The sequence below is a fragment of the Pseudonaja textilis genome, chromosome 1 (assembly GCF_049901715.1).
Source record: "Pseudonaja textilis isolate UNSWEBS1 chromosome 1, rPseTex1.2, whole genome shotgun sequence".
NCBI classification, from domain to species: domain Eukaryota; kingdom Metazoa; phylum Chordata; class Lepidosauria; order Squamata; family Elapidae; genus Pseudonaja; species Pseudonaja textilis.
Window position 1 is genome coordinate 194,036,626 of NC_141990.1, and position 27,050 is coordinate 194,063,675.

The 27,050-nt window shown below is 36.5% G+C and overlaps 1 protein-coding gene across 8 annotated transcripts in view; it reads left to right on the plus strand.

Moving 5' to 3' along the window:
- RBMS1 (RNA binding motif single stranded interacting protein 1) overlaps positions 1–27,050 on the plus strand; it is a 139,740-nt gene that overhangs the window by 58,745 nt on the left and 53,945 nt on the right. For all 8 annotated transcript variants that reach the window (XM_087920098.1, XM_087920097.1, XM_026697167.2 and 5 more), the window contains exon 2: positions 4,642–4,817. In XM_087920098.1, the coding sequence (XP_087776224.1) occupies positions 4,666–4,817 (152 nt within the window). In that variant the 5' untranslated portion in view covers positions 4,642–4,665. The remainder of the gene's footprint in view (positions 1–4,641; positions 4,818–27,050) is intronic.

Below are 27,050 nucleotides of genomic sequence, written 5' to 3' on the forward strand. Positions count from 1 at the left end.
AAGATGTATTATTTCACTAAAAGTTTTGGTTTTCATTTAATTAAAATCGCTGTAAGACAAATGATTTAATTTAGCGTATGTGGGAGGAAATCCCATGTTCATCTTGTATTTCTTAGATGCCTCTAAACTACGTCTTGTTCTTTGCATTTGACATTAGATTTCAACCAAATACAGAACATGACAAAATATAATACTCTGCCTTGAAGTGGGAAGTTGGTAAAAGTAATGTTTTTTAAAACAGCAAAAAAGCAGTGTAGAGGGATAAAATGGAATGGGGGTTAAAGTTAAACTTAGTATCAATAGATACTGTGAAATTGAACACAGATGTTTGCTAATTTCTGATGGCTTTACTCAACAGCTAGAGAATTTCTTTCTGGCATAACTGTAATTGCTAATTTAAGTTGACCAGAAAAAAGCAAAGATTCTACCAACAATTCAACCCAGACACCCCCAAATTGACTCAGATCTTATTTTATCGGACTTGCGGTGAAATAATAAAAATAAGCCACAAACACATTCATTTGGTGGGAAAACTCATTATGAAGTTTTTTTTAGTAGTATTTTTTAATGAATTAGTGATTTGGCTGAACAATATTTAAATCTTACTGCTCTTCCCTTTCCTTTAAAATTGCATGATGATGCAAAAGCATAGTGAAATGAAGAGCTTGGGTTGGCAAATTCATAAGGCAGACATGGGAATGCCATGTCTATTTATTGTGTTTGAATTTGAAGTATGTATTTATATCTGGGCATTATGGGATTAAACTTGCACCTACTGTTTGCAGAATAATTTTTCTACCTTAGTCATTCCTATGAATTCTTTGGTGAAAAGAAGTACAAAACTACATTATGAAGCTTTGTCTTCAGAAATGGAATAGAGGGTGACCGTAACATGGAGTTTTCAGAATGGCATGGTAAAAGAGTGCCAATATGAAGGACCTTCTCTATTGACTTTGAGTCAAAGGACAGGCAAAGATGTGCTTATCTTTTAATATATTTTTTTTGTTATTTAAAGTAGCTTTTACTCATGTTTTTATATTGTTGGTATTATTTTTAGTGGATATTTGGTTTTTTAAAATAACATCTGTGAATCTGGTTGCTTGTGCCTGGCACTACCAGTTCTAATATATAATGATCAGGCCCTAAGGAAGATAGTTGAGGACAAGCCTTGGGGACCTCCCAGGCTCCCTGCCACACTACATTGTTTTTAAAGATTTATTCCCTAAAGAAATTCAATAGGAAGCTGACTTGCTGCAGAGCAAAATCACTTCCTCTAGATATAGTGAGGGATGATTTACATAAAAGTTGCAGGACTAGTTTACCTTCTTATGAAAGGATGCTTTATGACTGGCATTGTTCATCATGACCACCATTTTATAAATAAATATTGGGTCTCCATGGCATCCATCTTGTGAGTGTGCCTGCCACATGTGCCCCTGGCCATAAAAGTTTGCTTGATCTAAGGAGACCTACAGCTCTTAGAAAAACAAGAGATATTTTTGATTCAGAGCTGCCTGTTATTTTTCAAAGAGAAAAGGAAATCTTGCCTTCTTTGGTTTTTTGTTTTCCCTTGCTAAAATTTAGGGAGTTCAGCACGATTGTCCCTTCCTGCCTCAATAGGACTGACAAGTGGACAGCATTCAATTCTTATTAGATTAAAATTGAGGAACTGGTCCTGCTTGCTCAGGATAGACCAAGTCTCAGAGGAGTCCTCTTATGGCCCTGCAAAAGAGGAAGCAACTAAGTGAATCACTACAGTTGATAAGTTAGTAACGTGGTTGTTAAGTGAATCTGGCTTCCTCATTGACTTTGCTTGTCAGAAGGTTGCAAAAGGTGATCACATGACTCCGGGACATGGCAATTGTCATAAATACCTGTGGTTCCCAAGCAACCGCATGTTGATCACATAACCATGGGGATGATCGTAAGTGTGAAAACAATCATAAATTATTTTCTTCAATGCCATTGTAACGTCAAACAGTCACTAAATAAATGGTTGTAGGTCTAGGGCTGCCTGTATGTCGATCTCTTATTTTCTCCATTATTTCTTTTTCATCACTTACAAAAATGACAATTGAATTCTTACTAATTTGATACTTTGAGCTGAATCATCCACCTAACCACATTTTTAAAATCTAATTCTCCAGACAAAATGACTTTACGATCAGATCAAGTTGCACATCATACGTTCTATTTTCCTAGGCAGAGAGGTTGGTAATGCAATGCTTGGAAATGCTGAGGTGCCCTTAAGGCTTTAAAGAGGCACCCCGCTCTTCAGAACCAATTTAAAACATCTCTGGGAACTCACAAGAAATTGTGACTGCTTTAACGTTGCATTTGCTATGAGTTTGTGCTTCTGCTTGCCATCATTGTGATTGTTAGAAAAGTGTGGTAGTGCTCCAACAAATCTTTGTCCATTTTCTTCCAGACTGTTGTCAGTATCAGAATTACAGCATGATGTTAATTGCAAAGTTGCAAGTAGCTGTATAGTGGAAGGCTAGGAAAACACAGGGCCTTTGCCTCAGATGCATAATGCTTTTTACTTTAAAAGCAAGTAGCTTTCCTCTCAGATCTTTGCATTTCTGTTTTTGAAATAACTTCTACTGCACCTCTGTCATAGAAATGAATCCTTTTAATGTCAAGTTAATTTAGGCATTTCTGCTACAGTTTAAATTATATATCAGGAAATAGCATAAATGGTACAATTATGTCTGTGGGCAAGATTTACACTTCTTTCTGATTTGGTAATTCTGCTTTGTGAAAAAGAATGCCTTTTTTCTCTCTCTCAGAAAGGCTTAATGTAAAAAGATCACCCATGTGATAGGGCCTATGCAAATATAAAACTTGATAAGTACAGACTTACATGCAGTGTAAGGTGAGAAGTTGGAAGCAGATTAATCAGGTACATTCTGTAGCATGAATTGTCTGTCTCTTTCCTGCCACCCTTAATTATGGCCTTTTAAGATTACATCAAATCAACATTAATCATTGGTTTTATCTTAAGCAGAATTTACACACCAGTTTCAACTGTGATTTGAGGTCTAATTAAAAGGATTCCTTGTTTAGCATCAACTGTTACTTACATCATGATAAAATGTTTAACTGTGGTAAAGTAAGTGGTTCTGGAAGAACAGAAGAATGGCTGGGGCAGGCATGAAATCTCAGCTTTCAGGTTGAGAATATTAGTATCTTCCACAGTTGAGAATTTGGAAAACATTGTTTGTATCTTGACCTTTTTTTTTTGCACTGAAATATTTTTCCTGCACAGCATTTTGAATCTAATCACGCTAGAAATAATCCAATGATAAGTGATGAATCAAAAATGAAATTGATTTTGTAGTGATTGGCCTTTTGTTTCTTCTTTTTTCCCCTTTTTCTGTTCCATATTTAAAGAGGTATTTTGGAAGAGAAAATACTTTCAAATAAGTAAAAAAAAAGAAAATTCCCCTCGCATCTTTTTTAAGTGTGTCTTAAGGAAAAAATGAATAAGTCTTAATTTTTTGGCTGCCCATTCTTACCATAGGTAACTCTGGGCGGCTTACAGTTTACATATAAATTAAAGCATAAAAATTTAAAATCAAACTTTAAAACCAAAGATACATGGGGGGAGGGCAGGGCAAAGGCGGAGGAGGTGGGACCTGTTATTACTGTTAGGATCCATTCAGCAACATAAGAGGTCAGAATAGAGCCTGCTTCTTACTCTTTTAGCCATGTCCATTCTTTTCATTTTGTTCAATTGGGTTAATTTTACAGAAAGCTAAGTAGGGCCAGGGCTGGTTACTGCTTATATTAAAAACCATCAGGAAATCACTAGACGTTAAACTGTAAGCATTATTTAAGGACCTGTATTGGCTTTAATCAAAGTGATATATTTTCTTTTAACCCAGCTTGTGATGAAGCCTGAAAAAAGAATCTGCCTGCTTTAATTAATAGTAGAGAGTGCCGTATTTGTGTATGACCTGGAGAACCACCTTTTAGCCTTTTCAAAAGGTGTGCAGGTCTCTTATAAATAAAGATATATGAATTTCTTAGCATTAAGATATAGTGTGAAAACCGAGCCATCAAGGTCACTAGCTCTGTTTCAAATGTAATGAAGGGTTTCTCGGCTCCTTTTCATTTAGTAGCCAAGCCAGCTTCTGGAAGTACTAAGAAATTATTTTTCGTGGAGATATTAATCACAACTTGTCTGTATTTTTCACCTCTTTATTTTCTGTTTTCTGATTTAACACACGAAGAGTACTGCATAGTATAATTTATGAGCAATGCGGAATGGTTGAAGTTCTCTTTATGCTGCAGAGAGAGAGAGAGAGAGAGAGAGCAGTAACGTTGCTAGGGCATGCCTAAAGTTTATTTTTGATATTTCACTTCCAGAGTGAAATCTCCTTAGAAATATATTTTGTTTGTTCTGTATCAAAAATTAGAGAAAATAATGAGTACTCCTTGCATTCGTATCGCAAAACCTGTAAATAACTTGGGAAGCCAAGAATATGTGGAATGTAGAGCCATAGCACCATGAAATTCAGGGTTCCGAGAATGTCTTATGTTCTTAAGAGGCTTCAAGGCTTTTCTAGTATGCTTTCAAGCCACTCCCCTTATTGCCTTAATTGTCCCTTCTGAAACCTTCTTCCTTTCATTTTGCAGCAGCCCATTGTGCCTGCCCATCCAATGGCTCCTCCTAGCCCCAGTATCACCAGCAGCAATAACAACAGCAGCAGCAGCAGCAACTCAGGATGGGATCAATTAAGTAAAACAAACCTGTATATCAGAGGGCTGCCTCCAAATACCACTGACCAGGACTTAGTAAAGTTATGTCAACCGTAAGTATGCTTGTTGTTAATAAATTAAGAAATGGGTGGTCAAAGATTTAAAGGGATCGACTTACAAAAAAGTTTTTTTTTTCTTGGTCTGACAAGACCTATAGAATTTTTTAAAAAAAAAAATAGCACAAGAAATGTATCAGAACTGAGTTAAAAGTATAGTTCTAAAACACAGGGTAAGTCTAATAATTTTGCATTAACTTTGATCATCATATAATTTGAATGGAGAATTATTAAACTTATCAGCACTACGAACTTCTGAGTTCTTATCAGTACTTAGAAATCTATGCCTACTTTGTGGCAGTGACAGTGAATTCTGATCCTGACCCTTAAAGAGTAAGCATTTTGTTCATGGCCCATAAATAATTTGATGGGGATCAAAAATTATTATTAGTAAATATTGTAGATTCTTTTTCTAATTTCAGGACTTTAAGCCAGATCATTGGTACATGTGAACAGTAGACTCTTGTGAGTTACCGTTCTGGTGTAGAACAGGTATCGCCAACCTTTTGGACCTCAAGGATCACCAAACTCATAATTTTAGATCCCAGTGACCACTAACCGGTTCTGTGGGCATGGCCTAATTTGTGGGTGTGGCTTGGTGGTCATGTGACTGGCTGGTCATGGCTTGTATGAAAATATTATAAATATTTATATAAATATTGAATTTTTTTATGAATAAAAGAGCAACTTTTACCCCAAATCAGGCAGAGCAGGCAGGCAGATTGAGTTGCTCACAGAATCACAGATTCATTCAGAAATCTATCTGCCATTGGCTAGCTCAGTCTGTCACATAAAATTTGCTTGCAAGCAAACTCACAAAATTAACTCACAACACACCATGTATGTAAATATTGAATTTTTTTTATAAAAAACAATTTTACCCCAAAGCAGGTAGATTGAGCTGCTCACAGAATCATTCAGTGATCTATCTATCTGCCATCAGCTAGCTCAGTCTCTCAAATTTGCTTGCTGTGAGTCTGCACTGAATTTGCTTGCAAGCAAACCTTCAGTCCTAAGGGAAGCAGAGCCGAAGATCTAAAGACTAGCTAGAAAGCAAGAAATCCAGCCATTTCCTGCTTCCTAGCTAATCTAAATCTCCCGGCACAGCAGAACAGATGATGGTTGGAAAAAGGAAAAATAGCAATTTTAGCAGGCAAGTTTGCTAGGTAAGGAGTGAGTGGGCGGGAGCATTCCTGCAGGCCATGTGGGCGGCGCAGCCTTGTGTTTCTGTGCAGCCTGGATTAATTGCTTTGGGAGGGTGCTCTGGAGGTGAGATTTCTCTGCGGCCTACCAAAATGTTCTCAAGGCCCACCAGTGGGCCGTGGCCCACTGGTTGGCAACTGCTGAGCTAGAAGGCCTTATTAGCTTGACACCAATATACATAATTTAAGAGAAATGTTCATTTTGCATGAAGTATTTGAGTAAAACTAAGCCAACATTGTCTTAGCAAGTTGCAACACTTGGCCAACTTTGTTTAGGCCCAAGAGGGTCTGCCATGATTTGTACTTGGACGGGAGACCTTCAGGGAATATCTTCTTTAGAGTGACCTTCCTGCAGACAAAAGAAAAGGTGTTCTTCAGAACCTGGCTCCCCAAGATATAGACACCTATTCCTGAGGTCAAAAGAATATGCCATGGGTGTTTGCTATGTCTAATGGTTTGTAATTTTACTACTGTAAACATGTGGTAAGCTGCTCAGAGTCTCCTAATAGGAGCAGCATTTTATGTACAGTAAATAAATAAGCACCATGGTTGCATGCTAGACTGGGCAGGTGAAAAAACATTCCAGAAGGATGTTCTCAGTCCAAAGAAAACTGCATGGATGCATCCATGAAGTCACTACGAGTAAAGGTCTACCTTTACCTTAAACTATTGTTTATTGTACCCTGTGATTATCATTAAGTGTTGTGCCTTAGGATTCTTGATGAATGTATCTTTTCTTGTATGTATTTTGAGAGTATTTGCATCAAGACAAATTCCTTGTGTGTCCAACCATACTTGGCCAATAAAGAATTCTATTCTATTCTATTCTATTCTATTCTATGAATTCTAGCTAATATCTGTGCTACTTATTTTTGATTATACGGTTAAAATCTCGAAGTACATTTGTATATAGCAGATGTATCTCATTTAAAACAAGACTGTTCACTCAGAGTATTGTGGCATACTGTAAATGAATCTCAGAAATTCAAAATTATTGCAAAGCTATCCTGTAAATAACATTTCATGTAACTCTGCAAGTTCTTTTTCCATGAATCGGAGTGACTGTTTTTGACTTTCCATTATAAATTCAATCGGCTTCTTTACCAAGTTAGCTATTATGTAGACTGTTGATAAACTCATTTGAGGAAGATCTTTGTATAGTTCTTCTAAACTTTGATCAATGAAAACACAATATTGTGAAAGTTACTCTGCAAAGCAAATGATTCTTGGTTTTTACTAAGCTGACTAAGCTGACCAGTAGTTCTTGCTTAACTTTTCTCTTTAGAATTCTATTTCTTATTAAAAGTACTTTATTTGTATCATAAATAAACTACATTCTTTCAACAAGTTGGGACAGGGAGATCCAATTTCATCACATTGAAAATAAAAATTATAGATAGTTTCTGTTCTGCCTTCCTGGGCATATTAATGGTTCTGCATTAATATGGCAGCAGAAAACTCTTGTGGAATTTGTAATTGGTAGATGCTGTGGAATCCATCAAGTCTAGAAAACTAAGTGCTATGTTCAGCAGTGTGTAAGAACCCAACCCCTAAACTTAGAAAATAAGACTACATTAAATGTTCATTTCAATTGCTCTTCACCTGTTGTTTTTAGAACTGTGTAATATTGTATAAGTGCCCATAATTCTAAATATGTGTCTGCTTTCATAAACAGCCTTTTAAGACCTATATTGACTTTTGCCCCATTCCCATTCCATATTTTTCACTACATATAGAACCATATTTTCTTTCTTTGCGTGAGGTCTGAATACAACCTGTTTTGATGATTATCTGGAAAACACAAAATGCTTTTAGGTCACACACTTTGATACCTGTACGATACATATTGTTATACTGTGAAACTAATGTCACAAGTATTATATTTTAAGTTAGAAAGCATTTTTATCACCTTCTTGATAAAAACAAAAGAAAAGAAAAAATGTCTTCTTGTATTATGTGGCCACCATAATAGATGGCTAATCTATTTATAATTGAATAGAACTAGGTTGTAGATATATTTATACAGTTCTTGTACTTCGGTATCCATTTGTTTCTAGTCATTTGTTTCTAGTCATTATTCTGGGATAGAGCTAATAATGTCCATAATAAATAAAACTTATCTTTAAAAAAAATTAGATAACTTTTGGCCTTTGAAATAGTTTTTATCTAATTGCAGAAGTTTTGCATCTTACTGTTGTATTCATAGCACTGCAATTACAGTGTAGGTTTTGGAGGTACAACCTTATGTATTTTTCTATCAGATTAATTTGGAAGCATATTTTTGATGAGAAAAATGTTTCTTATTGCCAGCTTGTTTTGCCTTTGGATTTCTTCCATTTCTTACCTGTGTCCACCTGGCCCCTGTAACTAGTCTTCCACTTGCATTTTTTCTGCCAGATTGGAAGAGACATTTGGAGTCACCGGGGAGAGCAGATGTTTTCAGAGTCTATTAGAAAGATTCTAAAATAATTTGGAGGAATAAAACTCCGTTTTCAGTAAGTTGGGAAATGAAGGTATTTGTTTAGTTTTGCATTCAGACATCCAGTTCTTTCTCCTTTTTTAGAGGAAAATGTTAGGCTGGCAGTATGATTTGGAGATTCAGTACTAAATTGGTTATTTCTTTCCGTATTCTTTTATACCATACAAATCAAGTCCTTTTTTAAAAAAAATTAAAATATACAAAAAATTGTGCAAAATCCTATTGGAATATGGGATACAATTAGGCTTAGGAAATATATAAATAGTACTTTTGTGACAGTCTTTTATTTTGTACCTCAAGCCTTATGTATAGATGTTATAAAACGGGGTCGCCAACCTTTTGGACCTCGGGGACCACCAAACTCATAATTTTAGATCCCAGTGACCACTAACCGGTTCTGTGGGTGTGGCCTAATTTGTGGGTGTGGCTTGGTGGTTATGTGACTGGCTGGGCATGGCTTGTATGAAAATATTATAAACATTTATATAAATATTGAATTTTTTTATGAATAAAAGAGCAACTTTTACCCCAAATCAGGCAAAACAGGCAGGCAGATTGAGTTGCTCACAGATTCATTCAGAAATCTATCTATCTTCCATTGGCTAGCTCAGTCTCACATAAAATTTGCTTGCAAGCAAATTCATAAAATTAACTCACAACACACCATGTATGTAAATATTGAATTTTTTTTATAAAAAACGCAATTTTTACCCAACATCAGGCAAAGCAGGCAGATTGAGTTGCTCACGGAATCATTCAATGATCTATCTATCTGCCATTGGCTGGGTCAGTCTCTCAAATTTGCTTGCCGTGAGTCTGCACTGAATTTGCTTGCAAGCAAACCTTCAGTCCTAAGGGAAGCAGAGCTGAAGATCTAAAGACTAGCTAGAAAGCAAGAAATCCAACCATTTTCTGCTTCCTAGCTAATCTAAATCTCCCGGCACAGCAGAACAGATGATGGTCAGAAAAAGAAAAAATAGCAATTTTAGCAGGCAAGTTTGCTGGGTAAGGAGTGAGTGGGCGGGAGCGTTCCTGCGGGCCATGTGGGCAGCACAGCCTTGTGTTTCTGTGAAGCCTGGATTAATTGCTTTGGGAAGGTGCTCTGGGGATGAGATTTCTCTGCGGCCCACCAAAATTTTCTCAAGGCCCACCAGTGGGCCATGGCCCACCAGTTGGCGACCACTGTAATATAGAACAAAGCCAAATATTTCTGTAAGCATTTGAGACTGCTAGAACCACACACACACACACGCACACACTTATATAGTCTTTTCCCCTGTGTTAATTTACTTATATCTGGTGGAAGGGAAAGTTTCTTAATATGAGATGCTCCAAGATAAAGGATTTTTAAAATTATTTCTGGTACTTTAGAAAATAGTCTAAAACATTGAATACTGCTCTTAAATCATCTCTTTATTAAACTATTGCTCTTATTAGTACCATGGAATATTAAACTGACTTATCTGGATGCTTTGTGCTGATAAAATGATTACCACTGTAGCCCGCTGGGTTCTTTCAAAATGAAAGGAGCAGTGGAAAGATTGGGTTTATGTGAAAGTATATACTACTGTAACCCTCAGTTTGATGAAAACATACGTTCTGCTATACAAAACTCTTCAGATCAAGGAAGCAGAACATATACCTATATATCCCAAATAATTATTGCTAAATCCTTGAAGGAGTCAGGTAGACTGTAGTAATTGCCTTAAACACAAGTAGCTGATTCAGAAGAGGATTTCTTGCTGGAAGCACTTAGGGAAGCCCCAAACCAAACCCACAGTGCTTCAATTTAAGATGTGCCTGCCAAGCCAGAAAGTCTCATTCTATCATGGCATTTTTCTTTGAATGGATCTAGGATTCTGCACATTCTATGTGATTCGTAGCCTTCTTTGTTAGCAATCGTAGAGTCTTTTACACGTAAGCAATTCATTACTTAGAAAAGCAAAAGTTAAATTTTAAATCAATTTTTAAATAAATTATTCAGCACTAGTGCAAGATTGCCATTACAGTTAGGTTGCATAGCATTTTTTTGCATTCTTATAGGGGTATGTCTAGAATCATCCATTTTCAAGCAATGTGTTAAGAAAATATCTCCAAGTGTATTGGGATGGAGGTGGGGTGGGGGGCCTGTTCAGTGACTCAGGTTCAAAGGAAATTTGTATTTTAGACGATGTGTGGCCAAGAACATAGCATCTGTCAGCAAACTGTAGCCTCATGAAAAGAAATAGCTAATCTAAGAAGTTGCTGAGAATGTTAAATAAAAAGGGCCTCCATGCTCTGAAGCACCCTTTCCCCCTCTACTTCGCACAGCCTATTATCTATACCTCAACTTTCCAGTTTTAGAAAAGACACTTAGCATATATGCAGATCCACTAATCTATTAAGCTAATCTTTTTCTTGTCCAATGGAAAAGAATCTTATACCAGTGGTTTTACTTAAGCAGTGGTAAACTTTTCTGAAATAAAATTAAAATGCTTAAATGAAATGAAAAGTACAAAAGATATGGTCATGCATACTCCCAAAATACCATTTTCCCCTTTGAATCTGAAAATATCCTGTTATAAATAAATGTTACTGTAGCTACAGATTCTCTGTACAGTAGTGGATTTCCTGCAGGGGTTCCTCATTTTTGAGGAACTTTCCATCTTAATGATCATTCACTGTTAACAAAATCTAAATAGCTTTCGGATATGTAAATGTTCTACTTGGCTGCTGCTATTTTAATTATTTTCATAGAAAAATCAAAGAAAATTGGGTGGTGTACATGTTCTACTGTACTGTATTCTTGGTTTAATGGATTATAGCTTCCCAGATATTAAACGCTATAGATACTTTTTTTCTTATTTAATGTTTACCAAATCAATGGTTTCTCCACTGAATTGGTATTTTACTGCAAATTAAACCAGTTATGTGAATGTGTACATACTATGCAAAGTGATGAAATGTAATGGCTATCACTACCCCTAACTACCCTTTAAAAATTAAAGTTTTATTATAATGGATACATTAGTTCAACTCATTCAATTTTATTTAGTCCTTGAAATAGGAATGAACAGGAAATAATATGGACAGTCTATTGCATGATATGATCTTTCTATGTACAGCCTGGATGTCGAACTTGCAGAGTCACATTGCCATCACATGATGTTTTGCAATGTTTTTCCCATCCACAGAGCTGGGATGAGTGTGGCCTGCACAAGATGCATCTGGCCTGCGGGCCACCAGTTTGACACCCCCATACAGTATCCATTTCAGAACCAATAGCCATGGTTGCTTATAACTTGCCCTCAGCATCAGGCTGCTGCTATATGTTGCTTGATTCTTTGTGTAAGTGGGTGAAGCCAACAATCTTGCAAGGTTTCATTCTTCATTGGCTTATTGCAATATATGTAAGAGTAGAATGTTATTTGTTCCTTTCCTAAGTACTTAGATTCTAAAACATGTTCATTCTTGGCTTCTGAATCTGTTTATTTAGAAAATAATCCAACTTTACCAAGAGCCACTAATGGTAGTTAGTTACATCCTCTGGCAGGGAGAGGTGAAGGAAAAGAGCTGGGGAATCAAGAAAGAGGGATTGAGCAATTTTGCCTGCATGTTGCAGATTCATATAAAAAACCAGAATTCTAAAAAAAAAATATGGCTTAACGGTGAGTGGAAGCAGACGCCACTGATATGATGATGAAGCAGTATTTCAAAGACTGTGCTCTGTGTTCATATTTATCTTTTAGATTGAAAATATCTTAATGCCTTCAGTGTTGTAACAATGGCGGTAGTAGGGACTTCCGGTTTGAAGGGCTTCGGCGACAGATAGGAATCCGCGATTGTGTGCAGTTTCTGCCTGGGCTCGCCGCTGGAGCGCCCCGAGCCAACTGGTTTCGGGGCTAAGCCACCCCGCAGAGGTGGTGAAGAGGGGGGAGACCGCCAGCAGGGTTGAGAGGAGCCGCATCTCTCCTCCTCCGCTGGCCTTACTCCCTTCCGAAGGCGGTAGGAGCAGTGGTCAGAAATGGCCACCTCAAAGAAGAACTCAACCGGAAAAGAACATGCAGGAGGAAGATAAGAAGTGAAAGTTTTGGCTGACCGGGCTAAGTTGAAAAAGCAACAACTAAGGTACCCTGGAATTTAAATTTTACAAGAAATAACATCGCTTCCAAAGAAGAGTCGGAAGCAGCGAAAGAAAGTGAAAAGGGAAAGGTTTGGCTTTTTTTCTTCTTCTCTCTCCTTCCTTATATTGACAATTAAGAATAGGAAATTGGAAAAATCCGCTTTGGCATCAATAGGCAATTAAGCTGATAATATAAGTAAATGCCAAAGGGACAATAAAGATTTCTGGACATTAAAAACTTTTTCTTCTATAAGCAGGAAGGGAGAGAAAAAGAATAAGGGCAGGATCTGGAAGAGGGAGGAGACTGCCTGAACTTTAAAAGAATCTAAAGTAAAATTTCAATAAGACTTCTAAAAGATACATTTTAACTGAAACTTTGCAACTAAATAGTAAGAGAGAGGAAGAGAAAGTGGAGAAAAAAAAGAAAGAGCAAACAGAAACAGCTTGTGTGTATTTGGATTACTTGGTGACTTTTGGATTCTTGGTTATTATATTTGAATGACTAAAATCAATCGGGTGGTTGTTTAAAAATTTCTACAATGGCATCACTTTTGGATGAATTGAAAATGGAACTTAAAAAGTACAAAGAAGATGCACAAGAAGGGAAGGGTTCTTTTGGCTTCATTTTTCAATTCTTAGAAATGGAGATTTGGAATTATGAGAAACAACAAGAAAAGACTGCAAAACAAGAAGACTGGGACAAAGAAGAAGCCATCTTTAATGAACAAGTAACTTTATGTGGGGAAGAAAAAGGAAAGGGGGGAAAGAGGATGGAGAATTTAAGACTTAAAAAAACAACCAAAGAAAAGACAAATAATTCGAAAAATAAGTATAATACTGGAAAGCAACAGAAATGGGGAATACAGAAGAGGGAAATAGAGGTAAAAAGAGGAGAGAGAAGAAGACAGGGAAGAAGGAAAGGAAAAGAAGTTACAAAGGTCCGGAGCAAGATATAAAGAAACAGGACCTATTTAGAGATAATGGGTGAAAATCTAATTGAAAGGGGGATTCTGTAAAGGTACATGAGATTGTGTTGTTATATTTGTAATAGAAATAACTTTAGAAAATTGGAAACAACATGTGATTAGAATGAGGGATAGAATGGTTAGTGTAATTTAGTGAAATGTTTGTGGATAAAGTAAATGAAATAAAATAAATGAGAAAATTGAAATAGGAACTAATAGGAACATTTTAATTAGTCTATGTTTTTTTGGGGGAGGGGGGAATTGACTATGGAAAGTTTATAATTGTTCCCATAGAAGTATGATATTTAATTGAAAAGTAACGTGAAAAATGTTAAGACTTTAATGAATATTGATATTAATGATAGAATTGAATTGGAATGGAATGTTGTTTTAATTATATACATTTATAACTCTTTCTTTTTTTGTTGTTCAAGAATACTGTGTGTAGTTTAAGAATGTACCAAGCAGAATCCGAATGGAAGTTATGTATTATATTGAGTGTTATAACTTTAGGGGAAAGATATAAAGTCATCATACTCCAATCAGTAACTACAGGAGAAATTTTGTTTAATGAGAAAAGATAATAGACAATTGAAACAGGACAGACAAAAAATATCAATATAATGATTTGAATTGAGATGAAATAAATAAAATAAAATTGAGGAAATTAAAAGAGGGGAGAAGCCATGTAGAAAATGTAAAATAGTAGTAAGATATGGAATAGAATATAAAAATGAGCATGAACCTGAATTTGCGTCTGTACGAAGAAATGTAACCCGGGATTATGCTGCTTTCAAAAAAGATGTTTTGTATTTCTTTTCTTTTTGTGAAAACTCAAATAAAATTTACAAAAAAAACAACAATGGCTGTAGTAGTAATAGTCATAAAAGAGGGAAAAAGCTAATTATCTGCCTTCTAGTCATAGGAAAGGGGGGGAATCAATTTAATTAGCCAAGGAATACTTTCTTTTTATGGTTTAAATATTTCCATTTCGTCTGGAATCAGTTTTGATCTCAATTAATGATTTTAAGTAGAACATTCTTCAGTGATGCAACTTACATTGATGTGCTTACTTTCAAGTCTTGGCTGACTAATTATAAATAATTATATCGGTCAATAAGATACAGCTGAGCATCTTAACTGTACTTTCAACTGAAATTACTTTGGTATCTTCTCAGGTTCATAGTAAGTGAGCCCCCATTCATTAAGCGTGTGGGTGCACTTGCATCATCAAATGTGTTATAAGCCAGAATTAGCAGAGTCCCTTAGATGAGATGATGATTGGGTTTACTACAATTTTTCCTCCGGTGGGAGAACCAAAGGAGACCATCTGAAACTGATGGATCCTCAGCTTATTGGGACTCCCTATTTGGAAAAAGGGGGTGGGGGCCTCAAGGTACTTCTTCTAATTGGCTAGTTGTATGTTTGCAGCAGTTGGTTGCAGTCTTACTTTAGTGAGAATTTGGCAGTACAGCTATAGGAGATGAATACTTTAATCAAATGTGAAGATTCTTGTTCTGACCATGGCCACTGATATGTTTTTATTTTTTTTTAATCCTACATGGCAAAGATCAAATAATCAGGGATTTCAGTAATTTAAATCTTTTAAAAAATTTTAAAGGAGTAAAAAAAATCAAGGTGTAATAAAGATTTCTATTTAGATGTGTCCAGCCTGTTCTTTTTCTATATTCACAACAGTTTGTTTCCTTATTTGGGATTGGCATTAATTTCTCTTGCTGGGTTTTTTCTTTATATCACTTAATATTTCAGTCCTTCCTTTCTGTATTGTAAATGCTTTTGACTTTCATTCCCATTTCGTTCTCCTGTGTGTTTTTATCAGCATAATTTTATAAAGAGAGGAACAAGGTATAAAGATGAATTGGTTTTCATATGCGCAAATACATTCAAGGTATGATGAAGATCTCAAAACAGAAGGATTTTATGAGAAATTGACTGATTTAGATAAGATTTTGACAGGTACTGATGAAAAGGTGATTAAAAAATTGTATGGTTATTTATTGGAAACTAAAGCAGTAATTTTAAAAGTATGTAATTAATTTATGCTTCCTACATTGCAAATATTTTGTGTACATTTTAAATATTTGAAAATATTCTCTATTGGCCAAATGACATAATGAAAAAAAAACATAAAAGGAGAAATTTTATGATCAAACACATTTTATAGCATTGCATCTACTTAATTTTTATAACTATTTGCAGTAGTTTAAAATATTAAATATATAGTAACATGCTTTCATATACTTCTATTTGGTTTCTTCGCATTTGTATTCCATCTCTTCTCTTTTCTGATACTGGGTAACATCAAATACCAGCTGGCATCTGCTCATATACCAGGCATTTCTCTTGCTCTCTCCTACATTCACATCAGATCTTCTCAAAATACTTTGTTTTGAAGTTGAAAACAATTGCTTCACATTTTGAAATGGGTCATTCCAGCCATTCTGGAAGTTTTCCAAGCTCAAAATAACTCACTATTGTAGTAAACCTTTTTCATAATAGTTGGAGAAAATTATCTTGACCTCAAAACATTTCATATTTTCAGTGTTTTGCACATGTGTTAGAATTTGTAGATATGATAAGAAAATCCAACTCCTGTAGGAGAGACAGAGCCTGGGGGTGGGGTCAAGAGAGGAATTAGCCTGGAATCCTTTTATTCCCATAAGTGATCCAGGTTCAGGCTCTCTTGAATTCCATTAACTTTTAACTAGTACCAATTTAATTGACTAGATTCTTGTGTATAGACATGAACAATAAATCAGCTTAACTGTAACTTAATACATATCTCTGATTCTTTGTGCCTGACAATTCCCCAATAATAGTGGTATGTTTCATAAATTTTTAGTTACAATAGCTAGTATCAATGTATTGTATTTCTAAAATTGTATTTTGTACTTAGTGTTAAGTACTAAATTCTATCTCACATCATTGATTTCTAATTAGAGAAGAACTAACAGAAATGAAGTAGAAATGTATGTCACGTGGAAATAGACATACTTTTTCTTGCACGTTATTTCAAATTCTATACAAAACACAAGAGCAAATTTTATGATAAGCAAAAGAGCACCATTAAACAACAGAGTGTCTCTGATTATAGAGTAGTATTGTTCATAGTATGATCATTGAATGGAAAACATGTAAACTTTAGGATGCAATCTTGTGGTCCCTATCAGGGCGAGTGAAAAAGATGGGTTGTTGGAGGTTGAATAGGGGGAATGTTTCTAAATCTCTGAAACCAAGAAATCTAGAACAAAATTAAAAGAAAAAACAAAATATTGGAGCCCTGGTAAAAAATTTTTCATTTTCAATGTGCGTTAATGGGATATTTCTTTATCCATTAATTGTAAGTCCAGTACAGTAGAACCTCAGGTGACGACCGTAATCCGTTCCGAGAATTCGGTTGTTACCCCTTTTGGTCGTCACTGGAAGCGCATGGACATAAAAAGAAAATGGTGCGACGTGGAAAGGGAAATCGCTATGGCTGTGTTTGTTCACAACCCAAGCACCCATTCATGACCAGAGGTAAAAAAAATTCGATTTGGTCGTGAATGGAAGTGTTTGCAACCAGAAGTTCTACTGCATTGTTTTACAGATAGTCCTTGACTTATGGTCATTCATTTAATGATGGTTTGAAGTTATGACAACCTCAGAAAAAATGACTTACAATCCATTCTAGAAGTTATGACCATTATACCACCTTGTGGGTCGTGTGATTGCAATCCTGGCACTTGGCAACTGGCTTTGCATTTGTGGTAGTTTGATAAATTATGTAATAATTATAATCATCTCTATAAAATAGTGATTTGCAACCTTCCCAGCATGCTTTTGATGAGCATAATCAATTGGGAGAGACACATTGAGTTAATGACTATGTGATTTGCTTAACAACCACAGCAATTCACTTAACAGTTGTGGTAAAAGTATTCATAAAAGCAGGTCTGACCATGGCATGACTGCTTTACATCTGCATCAAATTACTGTATTTTTTGCACTATAAGACACTCCAGACCATAAGACACACCTAGCTTTTGGGGAGGAAAACAAGAAAAAAAAAATTCTACCTCTGCCTCCTAGCAATTTACCTCCTTACAGAAACAGCATGGACAGCTTTAGCACAGCATGATTTAGCACAAGCAGCTGATTGCCGGTTGGATCTGCCTCCCGGAATACTGCCGATCAGTTGTTCCAGGTTATGGGGATCTCCATTGCCCATCACTGCTGCCGCCTATTGCCACCTCTGCCCACCCCATTTTCTGCCTCCGTGTGTCCCATTTTCAGCCTGTCCCAAGCGGCAGGGATCGCCGCCACCGATCACTGCCAATTGCTGCCACTGCCGTTCTGCAACAATTGGCAGCAATAGGCGGCGGCAAAAATTCCCGCCAACTGGAACAGGCCAAAGCGGGACTTGTGGAGGCTGAAAATGGGGCACACGGGGACGGAAATGGGGTGGCAGAGGCCAAAAATGGCCCAAGGATGGGGGACGGTAGGTGGGCAGGGCTTCGGCAACATTTGCTCTATAAGACACATAGACATTTCCACCCACTTTTTTTGGGGGGGGGGGTGTCTTATGTTGCAAAAAATACGATGCTATGGAAATTCTGGTCCCAATTGTCCTGTGTCAAGGACTACCTGTATTGTTTATATTAATATTTATCACAATCTGCCACATGTTATTTCGTTGACATTTAGGTTATTTTGGTATATTTTTCTTTGTATTAAGTATTAGCACCAATTTTATAATGTTGACACTTTTCTTGTCAAGCAGTAAATGGCAGAAGTGAAAAAAAATGTAGTTGAGCTACATGTATTGTCTTGTATTGGAAGAATGTAGTTGAACACATAAACTTAATTGTTTTTAAATAAGAAATACAAAAATTAATATCGAGATCTTTAATTCAGTATATAATAAATTGTTTCATTGTAGCCATTGGAAATTGACTGTGATATCCAGACAGTGATATGATGGAGGCCTTTGGAAAGGAAGTTGGGTAAACTGTGACTGCAGAGAAGAGAGGAGTTGGGTGGCTGATGAAAATAAATAAAAACAAACTGGATGAAGCAAAGTGTTAGAAACAAAAAAGAGAAAGAGTATGGGATGCAACATGATTGATAAGCCCTGGTGGCGGCAGTGGTTCAGTATTGCAGGCTGACTTACTGCTCAGTGCCAGGAGTTCGATTCTGACCAGGTCAGGATTGACTGAGCTTTCCATGGTTGCTAAAATGAGGATTCCAGATTGTAGGGGGCTGACTCTGTAAACTGCTTAGAGAAGGCTGTAAAGCACTATGAAGTCTTAAGTCTTATTGCTATTGGAGAGATTGTGAGAGCTCCAACTCCATTCTGAAGTGAGAGTGAAAATTGACAAGGAGGTCTTGGGGCTTTTTGGGTTACAGAAAGTTCTGATAGATGGTTCTGCTTAGGGACTAATAATATATTTTGTTGGCTGGCAAAGCAACCAAGATTAGCTGGCTATGCAAATATTGGGCCATTTGAAGGAATAGGAGGATGGAAGGCAAATTGTGACACTGACCAGCAAACATTATGGGACACTAAATATTAGGCTGACTGTTACATAAGAGGATGGACAATTTATTACATTTGTTCCTGCAGTCCTTGGCATCATATTTGGGACTGCAAAGGGTCTGTAACAGAGAACTTGACTCAATATTGGGAAGCTGCAACAGTCTGGGTGAGAGAAAATCTTCTGGAATTGAGCAAGATGGAATGATGGTTCATCCCACAATCATATCATAGATGGATAATTCCTGTACTATCTTCCCCCAAACTAGCAGCCCTATAATTTAGGATGGAATTCAGCAGATAGAAGCCATAGATGGGGTGCCTTTTCTTAGTTTTGTCTGATGCTCTGTCACTCCCTCGTTTGTTTGAGGTTGATGAGCCAGTTTGATGTAGAGGTTAAGATGCTGATCTGGAAACCAGGAAATTGAATTCTTAACCTACCTTAGGCGTGAAAACTGGCTGGGTGACCTTGGGACAGTCATTCTATCTCAGCCCAACTTACCTCACAGGGTTGTTGTTGCAAGGAGAATAGGAATAGACAGGAATATTACATATGTTCGCAACCAAGTTACTTACAAAGTAATAAAGATGGAGTAAAAATCTAATAAATAAAATTTCCTACAGATTGGATGGTTCCAATATGCATCACCTGAGTGAATGGAACACTACCTGGAAATTGTAATTAGAACAAAATGCAGCAACCAGAAAGAACTGTTAGGCACAGTTTTTAGTACAGTTAATCCTCAAGTTATGAATGTAATGGATCCTGCCAACTATTTTTTTAACCTGAGGATTCATAGAATCATGTAAATTGAACGTGATCACTCCCTGCGGTTGCCCACACATTTGCTAATTGCTAATTCACTAATCGAGTGGGTGGGTTGTTAAGAGCACAAGGTATGTCAAGGTGGGGAAGACCAGGCAGCCTAGTGCTTATGACCTCCCAAGGCTTCCCCAACCCTCTGAGATATCACATGCTGCCCGCTCCTGCCCATGTGACTTACCTTATGTAGATCTCAGTGATCAACAGAGCTCTCCCCTCAGTCTCTCTGCCACGGTTTTGCCTTGAGCAAAGGCTTGCCAAGGGGTGCAGGAACAAAAGGCTGTGTCCCTATAAGCCCCGGTCGTCTTTGGAAAAAGTCCTTGCCACTGAGAATTGAGGCCAGGAGGGGCGCACACATCCCTCCAGATCTCCATTTACGGTAGCAAAGCGCTTTTCTCAAGGCCTTTGCCACCATAAATGGAAGCTGGGAGAGGCGTGCATGTTCTTCCAGGCCTCCATTTATGGAGGCAAAGGGCTTTCCTCAAAGCCTTTGGCACCAAGAATGGAGGCTGGGAGGGGCACATGCATTTATGGTAGCAAAGGGTTTTTGCAAAGTTGGCAAAAGGCTTTGCAAATGGAGGGAAGGCTTTGGTACTTCAGGCCTTCACTCCGTTTGCAAAGCCGTTTACCTCAGATCTCCAGGCCTCCATTTGCAGAGAACAGAGACCTAAAGTACCATGAGGTCATGTGAGATCTTGCGGTACTGATCATGCGTGAGCTTCCAGTACTTTAGGCCTCCATTCTCTGCGAATGCACCAAAAGTCTGAAGCCATGAAGCAGGCCAAGAAACTGAAGGCTCGCTAGAACTTTGCAAGGCCCAGTGCCTATGGAGATTTGGCAGGAATGAGTGAAATAGGCAGGAGGGTGAATGTTGTAGTGCCTCTGTGGTCGTTTGTAAGGGTAAATAACTGCCATGGTACTACAACATTTGTAACTTCGGGACTGTGTTGTAAGTACTTGGGGGGGGGGGCGTTATGTCATAATTTAGAACAGTCACTAAGTGAACTGTCATAACCTTAAGATTATCTGCATCATGCTAATTTGTGGATTCTTGCAGATTTCCCAAGTACATTCAAGGATAGTGATTTTAAAGCCTTACAGGGTAAAGGGCCAGTACATCTTTGGCTTTCAGAAGGCTTTGTTCAGGAGAAGATGGACTGATTTGATTTGCAAATCACTAGAGATGTGCTGTTTCTGCAACACAGAAATGCAATGAGTAAATGACATGTTCTAAAGTAGCCGTATCCCATTAGTGGTCTTCAGATGAATTGAACCACAATATGCATAATTCCTGGGAAAGTTGGCTACTGTTTCCACTGGTAGTTTATTGGAGGGAGTTGACTGACAGGAATGTCCCTTCCTTTGTACTAGGTAGGAGAATCAGAACTTGGCAGGGATAGAAAGTATATTATGGGATATTTTTTGTACATAGAAATTCCGAGGTCATTCCTATTTAAACTTCAAAAGAAAATGTGAGTGGGACAAAGCTCAGTGTCGCAGCATGTATTTTGCAACTACAGCATCTACTAACCCTGGTCTCTCTGGAAATCATCTCTGTTGTTCAAAGTAAACAATAGCAGCAGGATGATTTAATGATCTGATTTGGTGTAAGGCAGATTTCTGCATTTACCTGAAGCTTGATTTTTGTTGTTCAAGCATCGTGTGTGTTCTTGTCAAAAGGGGAATTAAAATCTGTTTTGCCTTGTCCTGATAAGTTGCTCTTTATCCCTTTAATAAACACGGGGCTCCATTTTTCGTTTTTTGTTTTGGCAACCCGGTAGTGTTATAAAATGGTAAGAGAGAGAAGATTATTTTCAAAAGTTTTTTTTTTTAAATAAACACAAACCTACAGAATTATTTTTGCTAGAATTGCTGACCTTACCAAGTTACCTCCCTCTTTCCCTCCACCCAGGATTTCCGATCTTTGGAAGCAAGCAGGAAAAGCTGCAGTCTGACCTAAATGCTGGTGTATTGCTTCACATTTGAATGATTTTCTGATGCTAGACTTAGCCAGCCATCACATGTCTTAGTTAGTGCCTTTTGACTGAAGGACGAGGATTTATGTGATATTCCTTCTTAATTTATTTCCTCTTGGCCCTTCTTTTACCAGAAACATCATGTTTTCAAAATTCTGTTTGTTTCTTTATATCTTATCCCTTGGGTCGTGCACTTTAGGTACATTCTGCCATTTATTTGCAATAATTTATTCATTAATTGCAAGATGCTTCAGTAAATTTACTTGTGTAAAAGAGACGCGGAAGGAGCAGGGAAAGACTTGAGTAAGGCTAGCATATTTGGGCTACAAAAATCTCAGGGTTAGATAGCAGGAAACAGAAGACTGTTTGCCACTCGCTCAGAGGCAAGCAGATTTTTGCAACCCAGATATGGTAAACTTAGAATTGGATTTTTTATGTTTTGTTTGAAAATGAATTTTATATGACTGAGCAGGGGGCCAGAATGGAACGGGGAAAGATGATTGGCATCCCCTGAAAGATGCAATTTTTTGCTGAAAGGTTTCTTTTGATGTAAGGAGATGTATGTACTCTCCAAATTACTGTTTCCGCATTGAAGCTGTATTGTTGCGGAGCTCTAATATTTAACATCAAGAGGGAAACTTGTTTCTTCTTGACATTTACTTAGCATCACAATAGTAAAGGAGCTTAAGCTGATTGAAACCCTTATAAAAGAAGGATGCCAAAATAAGGCATTTGTTCAGTGTTTGTAAGGTAAAATCCCTAACAAAGCTGATTTATAAATACGGAACACTTAGCTAAATTTTTAAAGACACTATTTACCTCACATATCATTAGAAAAAGAAGATAGGCAAACATAAGTGTATTGACAATAAGAGAATGCTTATTGGAAGAAATGTTTCCTTAAAAATTTAAAAGTCAATAGAAGGTAGAAAATTCTCATTTTAATAAGGAGGATATTCTACAGCTATAGATCTAGTCAAGGAAAAGGCTTTTATAAAAAATATTTGCCAGTTTCACAGCTTTTACTAGAATACCAACATGCTGGCTTTCAGATGCTAATCTTAAATTTAAGGCAACTTGTAGCTTGCGGAATAATTGTAATGTAATATGAATCCCTCATTCCTACTTTTTAATAAAAATAATGCAACTCAAACCTCTCTGGTTTTATGGATGCTAACTCGAATAACAACAGATACATTTATTCATGTGCTCTGGTGCAAATTATTGGCTATCACCGCTTATTAGCCATGGCTAGTAAGTATAGCAGATTATTCTTCCAGGGTTCTCTGTTCTGAGCAGATGCTGCAAATTTTGTGACATTTGAGAGTAACCATGTCCATCTCTGACTAATCAGAGTCCTCTTGGTGGCACTTTTAATTATTTTCTAGCCAGGGGCACTTTGCTTTTCCAGAGTCTTCTCAGCTGGCATTCTACATCAGTTGTGCAGACACGACCAGAACAATGAAAATGTGATTGCACTGCTAAGGAGTGGTAAATGCTAAGGAGGAATATTATGTTACTTAATCAGATGGAAATCTTTAAAAAGTGTATCAGATGGCAGATACTGTATGCTTTCCAAAAAAAATGTTTGTTACTGTAGCTATAGTCCCATCATTGATGACATTGCTTCATCAATGTGATCCAGATTTAGATCAAGAGGCATGATGGCACAGTGGTTAACAATGCAGTATTGCAGGCAACCTTTATCTACTGTCAAATGTTCGATCCTGATCAGTTCAAGGTTGACTCAGCTTTCCATCCTTCTGAGGTCGGTAAAATGAGGACCCATATTGGTGGGGACAATATACTGACTCTGTAACCACTTAGAGAGGGCTATAAATAAGAATTGTAGCCTGGCTTCTTCATTTCATGTTGAATAGAGTTATGTCCTTATTTTTTATACAGAATTATGTCATGCACCAAATAATTCTGCACATGCACAAATGACCTACGGGCTGCTAGGATAAGGAAAAGAAAATTACCAGGGTTTCCCTTTTTTAAATACTGGTTATGTACCAATCTGGTCGTTTTTTCTAATTAAGGAAAAATCCTCTGATACGCAACATATTAGGAATATATATCAGAGAGAAAACAGAAAGCATTAACCTAACCATTAAGTTCCCTGAGCATTTTATAGAAAATTTAAAACTGCAGAAAATATATTTAAAACAAAATACTTAAAAGCACTTGTTTTGCATTGCTTATCTTTATAAACAAAAAAAATAAGAAAAGACAAATGTCTTTTTATTTTAAAAGTTTGCTTTTATACATTTGAAATGTTATCAAGCCTATGGTATAAATAAAGTAAAATTGACAGTAGAGAGTTACATGGCAAGTGGGATAAAATATCTTCAATAATATGAAAATATTATGGGAAAAGAAAACTGTGTGAAAACTTATCATGGAACACTTACATTTCAGCAAATCGCTTCAAATTCCCTTTCTTAGCCTTGTGAGGAAAAAGCCTGAATAAATATTATACCTATGTAGGGCGGGGGGTGCGCGCAGGTAGGAAAGTGAACGGATGGATAGATAGATAAATATAGGGGAGACACAGAGATACGTACACACTCACATTTCAGTGATCCACTGTAATTTAACAATGTCAATTTGCTTTTTTCATGTGGTGAAACTTGGTTTGTTAAAGTTCCATTTACAGGGAACATAGCCAAAAAGAACATGTGCACTTTGCCAAAACTGATGGCCGCAAGGTCATATTGACAGTTCATTGAATTTCAAACCAACAGCAAAAAATTTAAAAGCAGCAAATCCATAGTCAGCAGAAATAAAACAGATACAAATAAGTATAAAATTTGCCTCAGCTCAGATAATTGTCATTGGATTAGGAAGTCTCAGAAAATACAAAGGTTTTCAGCTTGTGCTGAATCTTACCTGTCCTGAACATGAAGAAACCCAGAGTACCAATAATAGGCTATGTAGATTATGCTAACTTCCACTTTTTAAAGATAAGATCTTGCAGACACGTTCAAAGAAAGACACATAGATAAAGCTGCATACAGAAGCATATTTAGAAGAGAGTGAGTTAAAATTGTTCAAAGTGTTTTTCATTTCAGTTGCTTGGGACTCAGAGGATTTTCCAGAAACAATATAAATACTAGACTGTTGTGTGCAGTTGCAGTTTAACTACGGTATTATTCCAGGCAGTTTCAGCATTAAAATGTAAGTGAATGGCCTCTAGACATGTGGTCAAAAGTTAAAATGTCATTGAACTGCAGTTACCTGTAGTATATGATGTTACTTATATTTTAAAATATATTCTCTTTTCCTCAAATGTTAAAATTATTTTTCATTTTATTTTTTATAATATGCTTTTTTATTATAAGATGGCGAGTATTGTTAACTTAAGGGTATATGCAATAGGAATATATTTTTCAATAATTCAGAAGGATTTAGGAATGTGCCAGTTTTAAATAAAAAAAGGTCTATCTTAAAATGATGTTATAAAATTGCTTGGCCTTTTGCTATGCGCTAAGTGAAATAAAAATCAGTGATTTTTTTTTAAGATCAGATTTTTGTTTACTGAAACAAATATTTTGTAATAAAGATAATAACATTTATATATAGTTAAATGTGTCCCTATTTGTTAATGTTAATATAGAAGTGAGGTGAAAGAGGAATGAACACAGCAGACTTTTCTCTAAAGAACAAAAAGAAGATCAATTGACTAAGAAGTTATTATCTGACCAATGAAGAAGAGGAGGAGCCTGGGTGCTAGAGGCAAGAATAAGGAATAGCATAAAAAGTGAATTGTTGAAGTTCCAAAACAAGTCATACCAGTGAGCTGGTGAAAGTCACTTAAATAGTTGGATGCCACAATTATTAAAAGTAGTAACCCAGTTTTAACAGCAGCAGCAGACACTTCCTTTGAAGGAATTCATTCTTTGAAAGACTGCCTGAAGGAATTCAGGTAGGTTATGTTGGAAATTAGATCCATGATCCCCCATCTATAAGTGATGCTGTGTGACATCATGTGGCTGCATCATTTAAGGACAGCAATCCTAGATGCTGTTCTAAACCTTAAGTTGTTGGAAGATGGTTTCCAGAAGTAGATTGTCTCACAAAGTAAATTATTTAAGAGTGCAACAATAATTAATTGTTGCCTGAATGAATTGATTATAAATAAGAACCTTGAGAGGGATGTTAAATAGAAGTCACCAGGATCAATCCTGTGTTCTACTCTTATTGTTTTTATCAGTGGTTTGGATGAATAGATGGAATTCCTACCAAAATTTCAAAATTAGTTAGGGTGTCATATATATATAAGACAAAAATAAAATTCAAAATAACCTTGATAGGTTAGAAAAATAGCTGAATTATGAAAGAATGAAATTTAACCAAGACACATGTTTAAGAAACAAAAATCAAATGCATAAATAGGATGGAGGATGTCTGGCATCTTTGAAAAAAAATGTATTGGAATAATAGTTGATTGCAAAAAGAATGAGTCAGCAGCATGATATGGCTACAACAACCACAAAAATGCTGCATTTCCAAATTATGGAAAATAATTCTGATTCCATTAAATTCGCCTCAGAAACCAGGAAGTGTCTAGTTTGGCTATCATAGATTAGCAGGGCTCTTGTCCAACAAACTCCCAATTATTGCATCCAGTTCTGAACAGTTTTGGGAGGGTTACAGAAACATGGAACTACTTTAGAGAAGGACATGGATGATCAGAAAATAAAAGAGTAAAGTAAGTCTGTAAAGAGAAGGCGGTGCATATGTTTAGCTTTGAAAAGAGATGACAAAAAGAGACGGTGTTATGACATTGTATAGATTCCTGAAAAAAGTGTTTAAGGATTTCAAGACCTATTTTCATTCAAGAGTCTAGTACACAGAATATTAGATTTAAGTTAGAGGAGGCTGATTGAATATTAGAAAACATTTCTTAATAATTAAGAGTAGCTCAGCAGTGGAATCAAATATTCAGCAAAAACTTCCATGAGATACTTGGAAGTTGTGTATTTGAGAAATCAGTAGAATTAGAACAGAGGAGTTTCTACTGTGTTCCAATATTTAGGAGCTATTCTCTTTTACTAGAAGTTAATTTATCAGGCTGATGCTGATGGGATTGTAGATTTAAATAATTTACTTAATAATAAACTGGCCTGATTCTTTCATTAAAA